This window comes from Notamacropus eugenii, chromosome 1, assembly GCF_028372415.1.
Source record: "Notamacropus eugenii isolate mMacEug1 chromosome 1, mMacEug1.pri_v2, whole genome shotgun sequence".
In the NCBI taxonomy this organism is placed as follows: domain Eukaryota; kingdom Metazoa; phylum Chordata; class Mammalia; order Diprotodontia; family Macropodidae; genus Notamacropus; species Notamacropus eugenii.
The window spans coordinates 735771076-735790580 of NC_092872.1; the positions used below are offsets into that span (position 1 = coordinate 735771076).

The 19505-nt window shown below is 53.4% G+C and overlaps 1 protein-coding gene and 1 long non-coding RNA gene across 3 annotated transcripts; both read right to left on the reverse strand.

Moving 5' to 3' along the window:
* Window positions 1–2397: 2397 nt before the first annotated feature.
* Window positions 2398–3425, reverse strand: LOC140521723 (uncharacterized). The gene is made up of 2 exons (XR_011973036.1): window positions 3336–3425; window positions 2398–2504 (listed from the first exon to the last, which is right to left on the reverse strand). It is a non-coding gene; the product is annotated as an uncharacterized lncRNA (long non-coding RNA).
* A 2312-nt stretch (window positions 3426–5737) lies between these two features.
* MAVS (mitochondrial antiviral signaling protein) lies at window positions 5738–18444 on the reverse strand. 2 transcript variants are annotated; one of them, XM_072637033.1, is made up of 9 exons: window positions 18244–18444; window positions 17699–17747; window positions 16178–16307; window positions 15708–15882; window positions 14388–14656; window positions 14236–14277; window positions 13411–13561; window positions 9978–10210; window positions 5738–8964 (listed from the first exon to the last, which is right to left on the reverse strand). In XM_072637033.1, the coding sequence occupies exons 3-9, from the start codon at window positions 16292–16294 to the stop codon at window positions 8425–8427; spliced, it is 1527 nt and encodes a 508-aa protein (XP_072493134.1). In that variant the 5' UTR covers window positions 16295–16307; window positions 17699–17747; window positions 18244–18444; the 3' UTR covers window positions 5738–8424. The 2 variants fall into 2 exon arrangements, with proteins under 2 accessions (XP_072493134.1, XP_072493133.1); XM_072637032.1 differs by having other exon boundaries at window positions 14388–14659; window positions 18244–18374.
* Between the last annotated feature and the right edge of the window lie 1061 nt (window positions 18445–19505).

A 19505-nucleotide genomic window follows, 5' to 3' on the forward strand; every position in this document is an offset into this window, starting at 1 on the left:
TCCCTGGATTTCCACAGCCTTGTGGTTTGGAACTGTTATTTCTGTGCCAAATAAAATGAATCCTTCATCTTATAGAAGATGGGAGACCTGACATCAATCCCAACTCTGATACTTATTAGCTGTATACGTCTCACCCTTCAGAGCCTTGGTTTCCCGATCTCTAAACTGGGGTTTATGATATATCAACGGCCGTTTCTAGGATCAAACAAGTTGATAGAAGTAAACGTCACCTACTATCACCTCCACCATACAGTTTTGTAAAGAGCTGGTTGTACTGGATGATCCTTAAAGGGCCCTCTCAGTTTTGGTCTTCTATATTGCTCATCAATGATAAGGGTTGTAGATTCCCACATTAAGGAATATATAGGGTTGAGAGGTTTTTCAGAAAATTCAAGAGGTCATCTTATCCACCCATCTATCTCCCAAGTCAGGTTGAATCTAAACTATTCTTCTCCAACTCAACTCTCAGGGACAACTTGTTCCCCCAATCTTTCTCTGGCCTCTCCATTTCCTTTCCTTCTCCCCATCTCCAACTAACTCTGAGTTAGTAAGAGTAACAGATGACCTTGACGGAGTGTGTGTTCATCCTTTGCTGTCGAAGAAGACCATGCCATCAGAGAAATAATGACATGACTTGCACTTGACTTTGTTTTGAATGAGGGAGGGCTGTGCAGGTCACCAGTCTCACTTCTTCTCCAGGGCCATCTGAATCCAGTGACCAGATATTCTTCAGGATGATTGGAGATGACCCAGGATGAGACAATTGGGGTCAAGTGACTTGCCCAAGGTCACGCAGTTAGTGAGTGTCAAGTGTCTGAGGTGAGATTTGAACTCAGGTCTTCCTGACTCCTGCACTGGTGCTCTATCCACTGCACCACTTAGCTGCCCTCCTTGATGGAGTATGTTAAAGTTCATGAACTATCATCTCATTTGATTATCACACCAAACCTGTGAAGTAGGCACATAGATAAGTATTATTGGCCCATATCGCAGATAAAGAAACTGAGGTCAGAGAATGGGAAACCCAAGGCACCACAGTGTGGTAAACAGCAGAACCTGGACTGGTCCTTGACTCTAAACTCTGCATTCTTTCCTGGGGTTCACACTGACTTTGGGCGGGCTGGTTCTAGTCTAGACTTCCTCTCCCTGGCCTTCCTGGTTTCAAAGTCTTTTTATCATGAAGCTTTTGGATAATTATTATAAGCTTGCCATTATTATATTGTATAATTACTATATCTCATTACCTCTCATGTAGTCATACTGCGTTACACACAATTTACATTAGATCTTATATACTACATGGTAAAAAGGTACAGAACAGGTGGCCTCTCCTCATTCCCCCACCCCACTGCTAGTGCCTTCTGTCCATTTGTATGTAAATACATGTATACATAGGACCTAAAATGTACGTATCTGGCTTTTTTGCATGCCACGAACACATGGACCTCATATTTGCCTTTCTTTGAATCCCTAGTACTTGGCACAATTTCTGGCAAATAGTAAGGGCTTAATAGTTGCCTTTTGACTGACATGCATGTTAAATCACATGTCCAGTTAGTGACTGGGACAGAATTGTAACTACTATGTGCTTCACTAGCTGGTAGCACAGGAATGGGAACCACAGTCTGACTGGGTAAATGCATACGTACTAAGTATACTTTGGACCAACAAGATATGAAGGGGCAGGAGCAAACAGAGGTGAAGAGCCAGACAGGTTACTACTTATGCTCAAGCATGGGTTGGTGCTGAGCAGTACCCACACAAAGTGGGGATGGACAGTACTTGAGCCTTCTCAGCTGGGTCAGGCCCTGCCCATCCTACTCTCTAGCTGCTACAACTTTACTAATTCAACAAACACTTATTAAATGTCTCTCATATGCCAACTGGAGATAAGACAAAAAAAACAAAAATGAGTTATCTCTGTCCTTGAATTTACATTAGCCCAATAAAACATGCTCCCAGGAAAGTAGATATGAAGTAATGTGTGGAGAGGGGAAACACTGGTGCTTCAGTAGTTATCAGGGAGATGGCACCAGGGCTGGGCTTTGAAAGGAGATTTCTCTCAATTGGCAATAAGGGCAGTTTCTGACTACAAGGGGATCAGGAGCCACAGAATTCCAATGGCTGTTGGATGGTGGCGGCAGAGCACGATTGGGCCAGACTTCTTTCCTCTCCTGGCCCTCCTAGCTGAAACAAAGATGGGAAGCATGTATTATACAGGAGCTCTTTGCTAGGGTCAGTCCATGATGTGCTTCATGGTTTTGGAACATGGTGACCAAAGGGAGGGGGGGTTCTTTTAAAAAGGGAATTCCTGCCTCAAGTACCAATGGTTCTAGAAAAGTAAGGCGAAGAGGTGATATGTATGCTATTGTGGTGGGAGAAATAAGGCACAAGAAGTGACGTGTGTATAATATTTTATTGGGAGAAATAAGGCATTGAGTGGTTTACCTCAGGAACAATCTTTTTGGCCTAGACCGCTGAGAACAAGATGTTGTCAGGCCCTCCTGAAAAGATAACGACAGTGATAATATAATTATGTAAACTTTCCAAAGCACTTTGTATATGCATATTCTTACTTTAAAATCAGGCTTAGCAAGGCCAAACAACTTGCTCAGATCCACTCGGCTAGTAAAAAACAAAATTTAAAAATATTAAACATAAGAGGGTCTTAAGTTTTCCCAGCTCCAAAGCCAGCATGCTATCCACTACAGAGCCACTCCCCAAACCATTCCCTCCCCACCTAGCGTGAGGGGCAACACATCCAAGCTCCCCACCTGCATCTGGTCCCTGGGAATGAACACAGAATAAGAGAAGGGTCTTCGGGGACTGGCCAGGACATTCTAGGCAAGAGACTGGCCCCTCAGCTAGAGTTCCTCCAGCTCATCTGTGCACCAGTCAGGCAGCTGGGACCATCACCAGCTCACTCCTACCTGTCACATCACCTAAAGATTTCTTTCTCAACCAGGCTTCAGAGCAGGGGTTTTTAACATGGAGTCCATGGTTAGATTTCGGGGGTGGGGGCTATGAATTTTTTTCAACATTTTGGTAATTTCCTTTGTCCTCCTACAGATTTTACTTTAGCAGTTTCCAATATGATTATGAGAAGGGGTTCACAGGCTTCACCACAGTATGTCATACAGGTTAGGAACCCTTCTATCAGGGTCTCAAACCGAAACTGCAGGGAAGAGGTGGGGCGTATTCCTAACCCCCCTCCCCCCATCCAAAGGCTCGGTGGTGCCCGGAGGGAGGAGACCTGGCCTCAAACCCCACATCCCAGGATCTCAGAACTGGGCGGGCCACGAGGAGGCCACTTACTTGAGGTTTCCCCGGCTCACCTGCTTCAGGTTTCTCTCGCCCTGTCCGGAATTGGTGCGGCAGTCTGGCTTGAAGGCAGAGGGTTGGACCAAATGACCTCTGATCCCTTTCAAACCAGTCACAGAAACTCAGAGTTGGAAGGAACCTCAGAGGCCACCCCGTCCAGCCGGCACAGCGCCCTGGGCAGCGGCCGCCTGCCACTCGTGGGAGACCTGCTGGATGGCAGCTGCCAGCCCGGGCGCCTCTGGGAGCGGCTCTGGTCCTCTCGTGGCGCCCTCGCGCGTGGGAAGGGGGCCAAGGCGCCCCCACGCTTTCTGCGGACCAGGCTGAACCCTCCTGGCTCCTCCCGGATGAATGAACGCAGGCCCGCAGGCAGGCACCCAGGCCCTCTGTCCCCACGCCGCCTCACCCCCCAGGGGAACCCGCCCAACCACCCCCGGGGTACATCCAGCGCCTAGCGGGGGCCATCGGGCCGCCTCCCTCCCCCTACAGACGAAAAGCTGGGGGGGACGGAGAGCCCTGGGTTCGGATCCGGCTAGAGGGCACCCCTCCGGGGAACCCCTGCGAGTGGAGACGGGCCTGACGGGGAAACTGAGGCCCGGAGGCCATCCCGGTGCGGAGGGCCCTCCTCCCCGCCCCCAGCTCGGGTTACGTAAGGAAGCCCCCCCCTCCCCCGCGGGCCCACAAGGAGTTAACCGCGTGCGTCAGCGGTGGCGTCACTAGTTACCAAGGAGGCTTGGCAGCCCCCGGGACCCCGGGACCCCCACCCCGGGGAGCCCCAGAGGCCAAGGCCGAGGTCAGGAGGGCCCCTCCCCCCGGGAAGCTTCCAGAAGAGGGTGGGGGGCCCCGCGATTCCCGAGGCCTCCCCCCGGTCGGGGGCACTTACCGCCTGCAGGAGCCCCCCAGGAGGAAGCGGGGAGGGCAGCGGGGGCGGCGGGCGCGGGCCGCCCAGGCCGGCGGCCCCCGAGGCAGAGCCCGCGGCGGAGCGGAGGCAGCGAGATGCCGATGGAGAGGAAGCCGCGAGAGAAAGGGGAGGCGAAGGCAGGAGACTGGACCGAGGGGGCGGAGGCGGCGGGCCGGGGGCGGGCCGGGGGCGGGCCGCGCCCGTCACTCAGGCGGCCGGCCCCGCTCATTGGCCCCGGCCGGGCCCCGCCCCCAGCCCCGTCCCGGCCGGGCCCCGCCCCCAGGGAGCGCGCAGCCTCCCGCAGTGCGGGCCGGCCTCGCTTTCCGCAGAGCCCCCTGCAGCTCGTCCGAGCCTGCCTGGGGTGGGGGGAGCTCCTCTGTAATGCGAACCGCACCCAGTCCCCCCTCCCGCCTCCCAGCCTGGCCACCCACCAGCCCCAGGAATCCAGCCCCACCCCCCCACCTTCGGGCGACCTCCCTCGGCATGCCACAGGGGTGGGCTGGGCACTGCCCGCTCCTCGGGTCCTGGCTCGATCGCTACCAGAGCTCGGAAGCCACGGGCACGAAGGACTAGGCGGGAGGATGCGGCGGGGACCACGCAGCACCCCCCCATTCCTTGACGCAGGCCCGGGTCCGACTTGAGCCACAGCAGGGAGGCTGCGGCCGCCCTTCCCCCGTCCATGGGACATCGGGGCGTCCCTGGAGGCTTGAGTGGGGGGCTGGCAGTCTGGGGCCCGGCCCCGACCCCATCTTCTTCGGAAACATTCCCAGGGCGAAAAGTAGGGGCTTTTTCCTGAACTGGGTGGGCCGTGCATGGACATGGACATGGACACGGACACGAGGGGATGGCCAGGGATGAGGATGAGTGTGGAGGTGGAGAGACACAAGCATTCATAGAATGCTTGCAATGCCCTTTACAAATGGGGGGCGGGGCGGTTGAGCTGGGAGGCAGCTCCGGAGCCTTGGATCTGTCCAGACCCTGCGGCTAGAACGAGGGAACTGAGGCACAGACAACGTGCACAAGGTCGTACCAGGGCTAAGTAACAAGGGACTGGAGCCCAGACGGCCCCACTTCATCTCCCCTTGTGGTCCCCTAGTGGGAAGGGTTCTTTTTGTGACCTTAAGTCACTGCACTGCTGTACCTCAGTTTCTTTATTTGTAAAATGGGAAGGCTGAACCAGTTCATCTCTGACAACTCCAAATCTTGAGGATGATCAGTGCTACAGCCTGGGCCTTGACTCCTACCTGGGTCCAGAACCTGATTTCAGTGATCAGGGTCCACCCTTGCTGGTTTAAATGAAGGGCTGATGCAGTGAAGGCGTAGTCCCTGGGAGGGATTGAGGATGCTTGGAATAATGGGGTCTAATGTCTTCCTTCTAGAAAATGCTGCTCACCTTCTCCTCCTGTCCATGTCCTGACTCAGTAAGAGCTGTGCCTTCCCCCCCACCTCCCAGGCAACGTGGGGTCTCTCCAGGCGCTCCTGAAGTCCTGGCAGCCAGTGACACTGTTCCCCTTGCTGTTGATTTCTCCAAACAGCTTTATTGTAGATGCTGACAAGCAGTCATGGGGTTCCAGGGGGGTGATTGGGGGCACAAGACAACCCACTCTTTCCTGCCAACCTCTTCACTAAGTATAGGAAAATGGACCCTCAGCAGGGTCCTGGCATAAGGTGCTAGGTGTCTGCAGCACAAGACTAGGCTTCCAACGCTCTCACCTAAAGGTATTGGGTTGAAATGGGTTGTAAGGAAAGGAGCAGCGGACCTGTGGGGTTCTCCGTGCTTTGGGCAACCAACAGAGAACTTCTTGGGGATAAATGGCCTGAAAGAAGGCAGACTCAGGCCCTCAATGCTGGCCCCGGGGAGTCCCCTGTGGTGTATTAGAGCAACAGTACTAAATTCCAGGTTTGATCAACACTGCATAAAGTGGTGGGGAAAGATCTGTAGGTGTGGAGCCCAGGCTGGAAAGGATTTACAGACAACAGGAAGCCCTCCTCCCAAGGACAGGCTCTCCTCTCCCCCATGGAGACATATTCTTCTCAAGTCTCAAGATTGCAGTTTTTCACCCCCTTCACCTAGGATCATTGCTTCAATTCCCTACATACCAAGCATCTTCTCTACGTCCATTCAACACTGGACAGCGATACGGCCCCTCCTCTCACACTGGTACCATGAACACTATGAGGAGACATATGCAGGGGCTTCCTGGCTCAAGAGCTAGGGAGGGGAGGCCCAGGGCAGCTCAGCTCCAAACAGAATGTGTGCTAACAGAGGGCAGGACTAGCTTAGTCTGGAATCCCGCCTAACAGCAGACACAGTATGCAGCTTATTCTAGATCTGAATCTCAGCTCTATTCCTCACTACCAATATGGCCTTGGGTGTCATGGAACCTCACTGACTCTGGTCCCTCACCTGCGCTACATGGAGTTTGGACCAGGCCCTGGTCCAGGTGTGGGGGGCCTGCAGCCTCGAGGCTATCTGTGGCCTTCCAGGTTCTCGGGTGCGGCCTTGTGACTGAATCCAAATTTTACAGAACAAATCCTTTTATGAAGGGGATTTGTTCTGTGAAGTTTGGATTCAGTCAGAGGGCAGCACTTGAGGACCTGGAAGGCCACAGATGGCCTCGAGGCTACAGGTTCCCCACCCCTGGACCAGGGGATCCCTAAGATGTGAATGATGCAGTGACACCATGATGGGTCAAGAAGCAGGGCAGGTGAAGGGGGAGGCAGTTCAGTGGACTGAGCAGAAACCTCTTAGGAAGGGGTGCTGGCTCAGAATGCCAGATTAGCTAGGCTGGATCCCACAGGAGATGGGCTACAGCGATGTGAGGGAGGCAAATGCTGGAAGTGGGCAGAAATCACGTAGGGGGCAACAGCTGCCTTGCTGTGAGCTGAATCCAGAGTATTTAGAGCTGGAAGAGACCTTAGAGATCATCCAATCCCCTCATTTTACAGTTGAAGAAACTGAGGCTGAGAAAATGGCCTGTCCAAAGACACAGAAAAGTAGCTGAGCTAGGATTGGAACCCAACACTCCTCATTCCCTATCCAGCAGCCTTTCTACTATGTGCCAGTGGCAACGGGACTGGAAAAGGGATGGGAACGAACTAGTTACGAATGAATGGGATGGTGAGGGCTGGTAAGGACATGGAAGCACCTGGGAGGAGCCTGGCATCCTTCCTAGACCCAAGGGCAGCTGCAGAGAAGACTTCCTTTGCCTGTCTTGTGCCCATCACCCGATGACAGCTCCTGAGGCCTCCTTGGGAAAGCAGAGAGAGAGGGACTATACCCTCTCAGCTCTGCTAGCATGTGGGCATGGCGATGAGGCTTCATTTTCAGCTGGGTCCTTGGGCACAGGCTTGACAACTTGGTCAAGGCCTGACATGTTTCCCATGGGTCTCTTTTCTCTCCCCAACCTGTCTTAGCTCCCCAGGATCAGGGTCCAACCCCTCGTTTCCTTGGCAGGCCTGATGCAGGGGGTCTCAATGAAAGACTAGTATGAAAGTACTAGTGGGAAGTGGGGGGGGGAGCTAGGGTGGTCAGTCAGCATTAACAAAGGGCTTCACAGATCTGCCTGGTGGAGGGGCTCTCTCTCACTTTCCTAAAAGACAGTCATTCAGACCATGCCGGGACACCCTCAGTGCCAGAAAAGCTATTACTTCCCAACACAGCCCACAACTTGGAGGGTTGTAAAGTTCAGAAGAGCCCCAGTCCTGAGATGAATCTTGTCTGCCTCCTTCACCAGCCAGGGATCAAGCTGTATAAATGAATGTCAGGCCTCGACCATGACAGGCTTTCTAAAATCCCTACCCTGGGACCAAGTGCCTCACAAACACAGAAGAGAGCAGATGGCCACCAGCAGCCCATCCCCACCGCAGAAAGCAACAACACAAAGCATGTGAATGGGGACAAAGTATACAAAGACTACGTTCAGGGCTCTCTAAGCCTCGGGCTCTTAAATGGCATCGCATCTGACTCCCTCCTTTGTACAGAGGAGGAAGCAGCTTCATGGGCATGACCATCCCTGGCCCTAGGGGCCAACTCCACTGGCTATGGTCAGATAGCCCCATGAGCGCAGGGGGCATTCGGACTGCTCCCAGGGCCTCTCCCTCCAACCCAACTTGCAACAACTTCTCTTCCCAGCCCCCAGATGGGGGGCTAGCTACAGGCTCTGAGGCTTGAGAGGAAGGGAAGGAGGGGGCCATTAGACCCCTTATTTTTGGATGCGCTTGTAAACGACGGCCAAGGCCACAGAAAAGAGCACCATGGCCACTGCAGAACCCAGCCATACTCCCCAGGAGCCATCCCCACTGGGACCAACTCCAGGCTGGGCTGCAGTGCCAGGTGTCTGGCCCAAGCCAGGACTGCTCCCAAGGAGGGCTTCACTGGGCTTCTCATCAACACAAAGCTCAAAGGTTCCCAGGGAAGGGCTCTTTGAGCCCCCAAGTTGTTTGGGAGGACCACTGGCTTCTGGTTTCCCAGAGGAAGGCACACTGGTGACTGATAAGTAGTCATTCTCCTCAGGGAGATTCCTAGAACTGGTGCTGATGTGGAGGGACTCCATGCTCCCAGAGCCACTGCTGATCATCAGGCGCTCAGAGCCACCGGAGTAAGGCTGTTCATCACATGAGTGAAGCACCCCAGGCTTGCTCATCTCTGGCTCTCGCAGGGGAGGGGATGCCCGCCCTGAGGGGGCTGGCCCAGGGGACACAGGGTAGGGAGGGCTGGGGAACTTCGGGGCCAATGGCAGCACCTGCAGGGAAACAGAATCTGGGCTGTCACTGGGACGCCAGGGCTGGACATCACCAAATTAGGGGGAATGGGGGGGACCCTGGGGTTGTCAGGGCCAGAGGGAAAGGCAGAGACTGCAACAGCAGACCCCAAACCAGCCCAGCCCTTGGCCTTGATCATTGGATCCTCTTAGTGATTGTGAAAAAGCCACAGGGTGTTTGGGGAGGGCACAAGGACATGTGGATAGAACTAGGAAGAGGATCCAGAACAGGGTCCAATAGGGATCTCTTTAGTGTGCCCCCTGCAACCTTCCCTTTCCCCCCACTTCTGGCACTCTCCAGACATGGAAGTTACTGAAGATAAAGAATTTTGCTCACACTCTAAGATAAATTCTATCCTGAAAGTCAGGAACCTATAAGACCCACAGGAAAAAAGGACCTCCTGGTCCCTTCCTGTATGAGACTTACAGAGCTGGTGGGGCTAGACCCCCAAACTGTTCCTGGTATGGAGGCCAGCAAAGGAGCCTTTGACCCCAAAGCTCTGCACGCTCAAGGCAAGGATCAGTCCAGAGATCCAGAGGCTGTATGAGGTCAGAACAAAATAAGAAGTCCTCCAGGGTAGACAGCTGAAGTCCACAGAGGCCTTTAGAGGGAGCTGTTCTGGAGGTACCAGCCACCCTTGTTCCCCAAACCCCAGATCCAGAGGGACACTGTAGAGGACCAAGCCTCAGTCACCCCACTATCTCTGGCAGGGAATGACCACAAGGGATTCATTCCATGAGGACCTAGGCTAAGGGAATAAACAGGGTCAGGAAGGGCTCAGAGAAATGCCCAGAGAACAGAAGCTTCCCTCATGGGTCACTGAAGGGAGGCAAGGAAGCTTGGGGACCATCTCTGCTCTCCAAGGCCAGTGTCAAAGAAAGCAATCACAGGTGTCTCCAAGTGTGCACTAGGCCATTTGAGAGGGCTGAAGCCAGAACCACTAATCCTCAAAAGAACTTGGGACCTTCTTCCTGCTGGGGGAGAGAGAGCTTACCTTCTGTGACCCTTGGATCCTGGGATCAGGCTCTCTGGGGGCAGGCAGGCCTGTGCCTTGGAGGGCAGGGGGAGCTGGCAGCTGCTTCTCATTATCCTGTGAGGAAGCTGCAGCTTCAAGTGTTGAAGGCTGTGAATGGGGTCCAGGAGTTGGGCCTGCCTTCTTAGAATGGGGCACAAAGGCCACAGAGGGAGAAACAGGGCCTCTAGAAGATGGTGGCCGAGAGGCAGAAGCTGGGGGGGAACAAAGGTAAGGCACCTGTAATTGCTGACACTTCTCCCAGAAGACCAGGCTAGCCCAACCTGGGCCTCTAGGCCGTCCCCTCTAGATTTCACCACCATTCCCCAGCTGCCTTCTCACCCTGGAAGATCCCACTGGCCCTGGAACCCTGCTCACTGACTGGCTGACTAGGAAGAGAATAGGGGGCAACTCTCCACTGGAATGAGAAGCAGAGGCCTAACAACGAGCCCAGTCCAGATCTCTCTACAGGACTGAGCTACTTTGAGGCAGGGCCACAGGGAAAGCAGATGGTCACCACAAATGCCACCCATCCCACTGATACTTACCAAAGTCCACTGAATTTTAAAGTTGTAACAGAACTTTGTGACCTGCCTGTCCAACTCCCTGTGACATTCCCAAAGCATAGTCAGCTGGCCTCCCACTTACTTGGGGGGCCTCCCACTTACTTGGGGGCCTTCTCCCTGCTCCTGGCTCTGTCCTCTGGGGCCAGACTTCAGAATCAGCCTCATCTCTCTTCTATCTGCCCACCAGCCTGTCATCCACTCCAAGATGGTGGCCAACACCTCTAATCCCTCCTACTCTTGAGCTTGGGGGTTCTGAGCTACAGCGGGCCAAGCTGATGATGACTGGGAATCCAATATGGTGAGCCTATGGGGAGGCTGATCAGAATGGGATGGGGCCTCAAACAGGCTACTGTGCTCCCAGCTTAGGTGAGATAAGGGAGACCCAGTCTTGAAAAAACAAACAAAGCCAGCTAAGATATTCCCAAGTCTTTTCTTCTCCTAGTTCTTCACTGTCCTGGCCACCCTGCTAAACATCATGCACGCCCCATGGTCTGTGCAAAGCAGAGGGAAAAGCTCTGCCTCTTCATGAAGTCCAAGATGGCATGTACTTTCTTGCTGGCTTTCCCACTTTCCCACTGACTCCGGGTGAGTTTATAAGCCACTAAGACTTCCTAATTGTTTCTACTGTCTAACCATACCTCCCCCATCTTCTGTTTGTAGAGCTAGTTTTTGGAACCCATGTTCAAGTTGTTACCTTCATCTTATTAGTCAGATCGATTGACCCGCAACTATCTTTGGGGATCTCATCATCTGTTGTGTTAGCTTCGTGTCATCTTCAGACTGACAACTATGCTGTCTGTCCTGCCAACGACTGACCCGTCACTAATAAAAACCCTAGGGAACACTGGGCCCAACACAGATTCCCTGAGAACTTCATCAGAGAACTCTGACCACTAGTCTCACCATCCAACCATCTGTTCAACTCTCAATGCAGCTTCTAACTGTATTACCGTCTAGTCCACAGGGCAGCTGGGGGCTTCCTTACTATCTCCTTATTTGTCTTGAGTGGTCATAGCGGTGTGACTATGGGCGAATCACTTAATGTCTGCCTCAGTTTCCACATCTGTAAAATGAGGATGATGATAGCATCCACTTCCCGGGGCTGTTATGAGGATCAAATATTTGTAAAGCTCTTTGTCCAGTGCCTGGAACACAGTTGGCACTTAATAAATGCTTCTTCCTATTCTCATATACACATGTGCATCCTGACATACCAAAGCAGGTGCATAAATAAGTCATTGTTAGTCTCCTCCCGGGTGCCTTTGTAAGCATTGATGAAGTTTATCCATCCCTTCTCCTCTTCAGCGACCGGGTGAACCTGTCCATAAACTGCCCTCCCACCCCCTTCTCCAGGCTCAACTGGCTGAGTGCAGCTGCGGCCCCCATTGTTCCAGTGAGGTATTTCTGCTTCCTTTCCTGGTACATCTGAGCCTGTCACACACAAGTGTGAGGCTCCGGGTGGGGAGGGAAAATTTGCTAGAAATTCTTTTGCAGCTGTTTGGTCCTTCCATTTTTATCTGTAAAGGCCCATGGGATGACTTCGCTCAGCTGGACCTCTCCCAGGCCTTCTGTTGCTTTAGGGAGAGATACAGTTGCTATTCATCATCTTTTTAAAGATTTTTACAAGTTTTATGTTCTAAACCTGTTATGGGAATAAATAATTTAATAAGTTTACATTCTAAACCACTACTGCCTGTCTACTCTCTCTGCTCTGTAAGGAAATTGAGGGTCTGCTAATTAAGGCACTCACTTGGTCTCCTTGTTAAAACAACTGATTTACACTGGTTAAATTTCCACATGACATTATTATAACTGTTGTACATATCCTTTCTTTCATGTATCACCCATTCTTCAGTTTCAATAATTTTTTGAAGAAATCAGGATTGAATTGTTTCCATTACATATGCTTACATTTTTCTCATTTTTATTTTTTCACCTAGTTTTTTACTGTTTTGGATCTTTTCTCTAGCATGTCAGTGGTCTGGAATGACTCTCAAATCGTCAATAAACCATTAGCAAGTGCCAAGTACTGTGCTAAGCACTGTCTTACTAATCAGCATATCATCCTACCTAGAAGACCTAACTAGGTGGTTCTAATTATATATCTCTTTAATGGAGAGATAAAAATCCCCACATTGCAAGAAAAGGTCTCAAACTATGCCGGAGCTCTTGACCAATAAACTCTACTGGAACTGACCCATTATCACAGCCTGAATTGTTGCCCACAATCTCCTGGTCATCATTTAGCCAAAAAACCCTAGGAGCAGGTGGATAGAAGACCTGAACCCAAGACCCAAGACCCCCGACTTCTGTAGGATGTTCTCCAAGGGCCCAAAATCCAATAGAGAGCTACAGGCAAGACTGTGGCTTTCCTCAGTCCCGCCATGACAGTCACAACAAATGCTGCTCTCAACACGGAACAGACAACAACAGTGCAAAGTATGCTGGGGTTGCTGCCAGAGGACCTGGGTCCTGTGTCTCCACTGCCTCCTATCATGTGATGACCCTAAGCATATTCCTGCACTTGTCCTTTGGGGTGAGGGGGCTCCCTGCCTTACAGCCTCAAGTCTAGGATCCTAGGATACTGCACAGAGTAACACAGACAGCATTCCCACTAAGGTAATGGAGAAGATCATCACATCCTCAGGCCATTTCTAGCCTCTCTCTGAGCTAGGATCCCAGGCTAAGGAGATAGGGAAATCGTGGTGGGAATACTGACCATGAGATGATACATCCAAGTTTTCCAGGAAAGTCCCAGAGTTACTCCCTGCCTCCATCACTCAGTTTGGGGGAAGGAATGTGGTTGGCTCAATGTTGTCCCCACCTCCAGGACTAAAGAGCTGTCATACCTGGGAGGCTGTCACCTGGTCCTCCGCTCGCCTTGCGGTGTTTTCCAGTGACTGTAGGAGTAGGAGCTGACAAAGAAGAGTGTCCAGGGGAGCTTTGGGGGTTCTTGGATGTGTTCCCAGAATGGGCAGGATTCAGGGCCACCCCTGGGACCTAAGAAAGGAAACATATTAGTAATGAATCCAATCCTTTCAGAAGCCAACAATCTGAAACTGAAAAAATATACTGGATTTCAGAGGCAGAACCTGGGAGCCTCATCTCTGAAACTGGCAAGAAAGCCCTGGGCAAATAACTTTATCACAGTCAGTTTCCTCATCTGTAAAGTGGGGAAAGTAGTTGTAATCTTGACCTAGCAGTGTGGTGTGAACACTGAGAGGCCCCAGGCAGTGTGGTCATGAACACAGGTCTCCCTCAGCCCTGCATCCAAAGCAACCCTGACAGTAGCACAGAGCTGCTCCTCTAGTTCCCAGTTCTGTGTTCTCCACTCCAGGAAGTAACATTTATTTAATTATTCTACATCTCTTTAAATAAATATAAACTCAGAGTCTGGTCTAACAATTTTTATTCTAGGGGAACTGGCTTTCCACCTTTCCCAACCTTTCTGACCTTCAAGATGGGTTCAAATCGACCCCTGTGCTGATGCCTTTTCTGACCATTCCAAGGCATATCCATCTCTCCCTTCCTGGAATGCCCACAGTTCTCAGCTGAGTCTGGACCCCAAGTCTAGCATCTAAGTTGTTCTCTGTTTCAATCCTCAGCTCCTGATGATATAAGATTCTATTGTATCCTTAACCTTGCACAACACACATACTTCTAAAGACACTTACTGGCAGATTCCCAAGTGCTCCTCCAAAGTCTTCTGAGCCAGTCTGGAAAAGATGAAAGCACAGTAAAGACCTGTTGATCTCACTTCAGTGGTCTGGGATCCCACCCTGAAAACGAGAAACCATCATCCCAACTGGGGAAGGAAAAGGTGTACCTCATTCTTAGAGTCTGGTGGCTGTGTGTCCTGGATGGGGGCAGTATGGCTGCCCCGCTCTTCCTCTCTCTCCAGCTCTTCTGGATAACCATTGTAGGTGGTATCAGGCAAAGAAGCTGGCTGGGTAGCTTGACTCCCGCTGGCAGACGGAGGGGGCCCTTGGACCCCAGCAGAAGGTCGTGGTGGGGTGTTCAGGAACAATTGCTGTTCTCTGGCTGGGACACCGGGTGGAACAGGGGCAACAATGGCTCCGGGATGGATTTGGAACCCTGCTGGAGGGTGGGGGATGGGAGGAGAAGAACAAGGAGGCAGGTTGGGTTACAGGAAGGTCAGGCCTAGGTCCCAAAGGTCACATAGGCCATGCAGTAAAAAGCAGGCCATCTGAGTGGTCCCAACCTGCTCTACAAAATGTCCTTGATTCACCCTGAAAAAAGAAAGAAAACTGGGGGGTTGGATTAGCTCTCTGGGCTCTCCTGTGGCTTGCTGCTACCCCTCAGCTCACACACCCACTTTCCTACCTTCTGGCCAAGGGACTCCTGATGAGTTCTTTCCTATGATCTGTCATCTCTGGTCTCAGTACCTTTGCACAGCCTCTCCTTTCTGCCTGAAATGCCCTCCCTCCTCACCTCTGCCTTTGGAATCCCAAGCTTCCTACAGACAAGGTTCCTGATCTACCCAAGTCACTTTGTATCAATTTCTGTTTACTTATCTTTGCACTTTGTATCCCCAGTAGAATGAAAGCTCATTGCAGGCAGGGATTTTTAAAAAATGTTTCCAGATACTCGGAGCCTACTGCAATGTCTTGTACATCTTGTTCAGTCATTTTAGGCATGTTCAACTCTTCGTTACCCCATCTGGGGTTTTCTTGGCAAAGATCCTAGAGTGGTTTGCCATTTCTTTCTTCAACTCATTTTACAGATGAGGAAACTAAGGCAAGCAGGGTGAAGTGACTTGCCCAGGGTCACACAGTTTAGCAAGTGTCTGAGGCCAGATTTGAACTCAGGAAGATGATCCTGCCTGATTCCAGGCCCTGTGTTCTATCCACTGCACCACCCAGCTGCCAGGCCAGGCAGCTTAACAGACACTTGTGGAATGAATAGAAAGACAGACAGAAGGATGTAATAGACAAGATGTTCAATAGAAATGATAGAGAGGATAAACAGATAGAATAAACACATACACACACACACATGTGGAGGTGGAGAGAGAGCAGATGAGAGGGTGAGAAGGGAGGAAAGGTGCTGAGGCATAGACACACCAAGGCTGGGGGAGGTGCTCAGTGACCTCCCAGTGCAAGAAGACAAAAGGAAGGGCACTCACGGGCCTGGTTAGATGCATAGACATTAGCAATGACATCAGCGAGGTCCGTCAGCTCGCATTCCTTCAGGGCTGTGATGAGACAGGTCACCCAGCCATTGCGCTTACGAAGGTGATCAAAGAGCTTCCACACACTGTCACGGTTTCCATGACGGTCAATGTAGGCACGGAGCTGGTCCTGGAAGAGAAAGTTGTGACCATGGCTTCAGAGAGCTCACCTCCCAAGCTAGGACTGTGGCAGCCTCTGAGCCCCCAGAGAGGAGAAAGAAGGGATTGACACACTATGAAGAGCTTCTGTAGCTAGGGTACAAGTCTGGGATAGGCTAGGGCAGGGGCCTTGAGAGCAAGGGTAAGGGAGCAGGGGAGAGGATGCAGGTGTCCCAGAGGGTGTGAGTATCCTCTGCATCTAGCTGATAAGGGGAGAGGAGGAGAGGAAGCTTCAGGGTGAAAACTGCCTCTGCTATATCACCTACTTGGTCAGCAACGGTGAGGCAGGGCAGGTGGGACAGGATCTCCAAGACATCAATGCGGAAGAAGTCACTGAGGTGGAAGCGAATGTACTGCTCAGTTCGGTCCTCAGCCAGAGGCATGGTCACTCAGGGCCTGAAGGGGAAAGGAATGAGTCTGTGGTGTGAAGAATGTGGAGGCAGAAGGACTGGGGCTGACTCCTGGCCCTGCCACTCATTATCTGTGTGACCTTGGGGAAGTTCATTCTCTTTTCCCTCTCAGGGAGATGTGGTAGGGGTGGGAACCTGAATAACATGAGCTAAGTTCCTTTCAGTTTCTAAAGTGAGTGAGGACAGCGTACTGGCCCAGCAATGGCCATCAAGTAGAGCGCCAGCAGAGATGGAGAATTCTTCAGAAGATGGAGGAAAAATCAGTGGGGCCATAGAACCACGGAGGCTTCTTGCATTTGGAAAGATGGAGGGAGAAAGGAAGGCTTGCGACTGTCATCTGACAGACACCGGTGGGGCAGCCAAACCCAGGCTCCCCCTTTTCAATGAGCAAGGGTGATCAGGGAGACTGGTTTTCTCTTCTCCTGAGGACTTTCCATAATCCAATGCAGTCCAAGTTGGTTGGGAAGTCTGGTTTGGAGGCAGAGGGATGGACCAAATGACCTCTGATCCCTTTCAAACCAATTACAGAATGTCGGAGTTGGAAGGAACCTCAGAGGCCATCTAGTCCAACCAACACCTGAATAAGAATCTGGACAAGGTGTCACCCGGCCTTCCCTTGGAGACTCTCTGTAGAGGAGAACCCATGACAGCCTGAGGAGGCAGCTCTGTTAGCATGGTTTTCCTGACATCAGATCTAAAAACGCTTCTTGGTAACGTCTGCCCATCCTTCTGAGTTCTTCCTTCTGGGGTCCATAGACAGTGTCTGCCAAGTCTCCTCTTTACAGCACAGACCCTGTTCCTGTGCCATGATCTTGAGGCTATCACATCTTGGTCACCCTCCCTGTTCCACCCTCCTTCCTAAAGTACAGCCTGCAGCCCACACAATACTGCCCCAGTGCTCTCTTGGAGAACACAGCTTTCCTAGCTGATGTACCCCATATAGTTATCAATGAAACTTTTGCCCAGCCATTCCTCTTCTTGTCTCGGTGCTTTTTGAGCCCAGGTGTAAAACATCATTTATCCTTAGGAGGTCTAACGTTCCAGTCCATGCCCATCCCTTCCAGCATTGTGTCACCTGCAAGTCTGATGCAAAATCTATCCCTTCATCACAGCACAGGATCGAGCGAAGATCCGGTGGCCTGGAGCACTGGTGACCTCCCTCCCCTCTCCCACCGGGCCATTAATGACTATCCTTTGTGCCGGACCACTTCACTAGTTCTGAATTCACTTCACCCGACCATCATTTAATCCATGGCTCCCTTTCCAAGAATGGCATGAGAGAATTGGGCAAATGTTGTGATTCAGCGGCAGTACAATGCACCATTAGAGCTTCACTCCTTTGGGAGTAAAGTCTTATCTCCAGAAGGTCCTAGTTACCTCAGCACAGAAGGGCACTTCTGATGGCTCCAGCAGCGAGCACTGCCACCTAAGGACGGAGAGAAGGGGATATTGGGGAGGGGGCCCGGGGTGTCAGGGTTGGGAGAGCCCTTCTGGGGCCCCTCTGCTCCCGGCCTGACCCTGCCCCGGGGCGGAGGGGGGTGCCCTTCCCCCACGAGGTCTCGGCATCTGTGGGCACCTGGTCAGAGTCACCAGGCTACGGCCCCAAACAAACACTCCTGTCCTCGGCCCCTGCCCAGGTCACGGCTCGGACCGCGGGCAGGTGCCCGGTCTGGGCCACGTGGACCAGCCGCCCCCCTCCCCCCCCCCCCCCCCCCCGCCCTCCCTCCAGCCTCAGTCCCCTCCTCTCCCACCTGCTGCACTCCGAGGCTGCCCCTCCCCTCCCCCGCCCAAGGACCACGGTCAAGGGCAGACGAGCCGCGCACCGGCCCTACCCCCAAGGCCCGCTCCTCCCCCTCCTTTCTCCCCTGCCCTTGACCTCCAGGGCGGCCCGGAGGGGGTCCCCGAGACGCCGCCCCGCCTACCTGCGGGCAGAGCCCCGCTCAGCTCCGCTCCGGTCCGGTCCAGCCGAGGCTGGCGACGGCTCTGGCGCAGCGGCCCAGGCTCTGAGGCTGCCCCGGGAAAAGGCGGAGGCGCCCGCAGCGCCCGAGCGGAGCCGAGCACGGGGGCGGCAGGCGGGGGCAGGACCAGGCCCAGGCTCGCGCCCGCCCTCGCGGCGCCCGCCTATTGGCCGGCGGGGCGAGGGGGCGGGGCCTGGAGCGAGAGGGGGGAGGGGAGGGAGGGGAGGGGAAAGAGGGAGGAAAGGGTGGGAGGAGAGAGGGGAAGGAAGGAAGGAGGCCGGGGAAAGGAGGGAGAGGGTCGGGGGAAGGGGGGGTCGGGGGAAGGAGGGAGGGGGTCGGGGAAGGAGGGAGGGGGTCGGGGGAGAGGACTGCAATGATTTGACCAAATTTGACAGGAAAAGGAGTCAACAGGCCCTGCCAGGCGCCATCCGGCGCGTCTCGGGGCAACAAGTTACCCCAAAAACGGACAGAGGAGGAAGGCCAAGTACTGCGGGGGGAGCGGGGAGCCGTCGCCCAGGGAGGGGGGTCCTTGGCCACAGCACAGGCCATGGGGGGAGGGGAGTCGCTCTTCAGGGGCTGTCCCCGTGCTCCCGTCCTCCGACTGCTCTCTAACTGTCCCGGGGAGGAAGGCAGGCCAGGTCGCCTCTGCTCCTTCGGTGCGGAGGGCGTGTCCAGCCCTGGCTGGTGGGAGGAGGAGGAGAAGAGCCCGGGCCCCGCCAGCCGGGTCTGCACCCCGCTGTCCCCCTCCGAAGGCGGGCCGAGGCACAGGCAGGCGCCTTATTCCGCGTCCGTGGAATGAAGGAGTGAATCCCGCCCCAGCGCACGTTCTAAACCGACGAGCACTGGAGAACGCAGAGCCAGGGTCCGAGGTCGCCCGCGAAGGTGCCCCGGTGCTCCTAGGTGGCGCTAGAGGGCCTTGCGCTGGAGACGCGAGAGCACCTGGATCCTCAGACCCGGGGCAAGGCACCGGCCCTCGGCCTCGGTCCCCCTAAGCACCCCGGCCCCCACTTCCCAGGCTGATGTGAGGATCAAAGGAGACAGTATTCCTGAAAGCGCTTAGCAGTGCCGGGCACACGGAGGAGAAACGGGAAACGCTTGTTTCTTTTCCCTTCTTCCCTTACAAGTGGCCTAGGATCGAGCTCAGTTCTCAAATTTCTCGGTCTCAGGATATATTTACTTTTAAAAATTGCCGAGGACCCAAAAGTTTTGTTAAGGTGGGTTGTATC

Coding starts and splice junctions, on each gene's coding strand:
- MAVS (XM_072637032.1), bottom strand. CDS start 16,294: ATGCCTCTGGCTGAGGACCGAACTGAGCAGTACATTCGCTTCCACCTC. Junction 15,883..16,177: donor GCCTCACCGTTGCTGACCAA/GTAGGTGATATA, acceptor TTTCTCTTCCAG/GACCAGCTCCGTGCCTACAT. Junction 14,278..14,387: donor CACCAGACTCTAAGAATGAG/GTACACCTTTTC, acceptor CATCTTTTCCAG/ACTGGCTCAGAAGACTTTGG.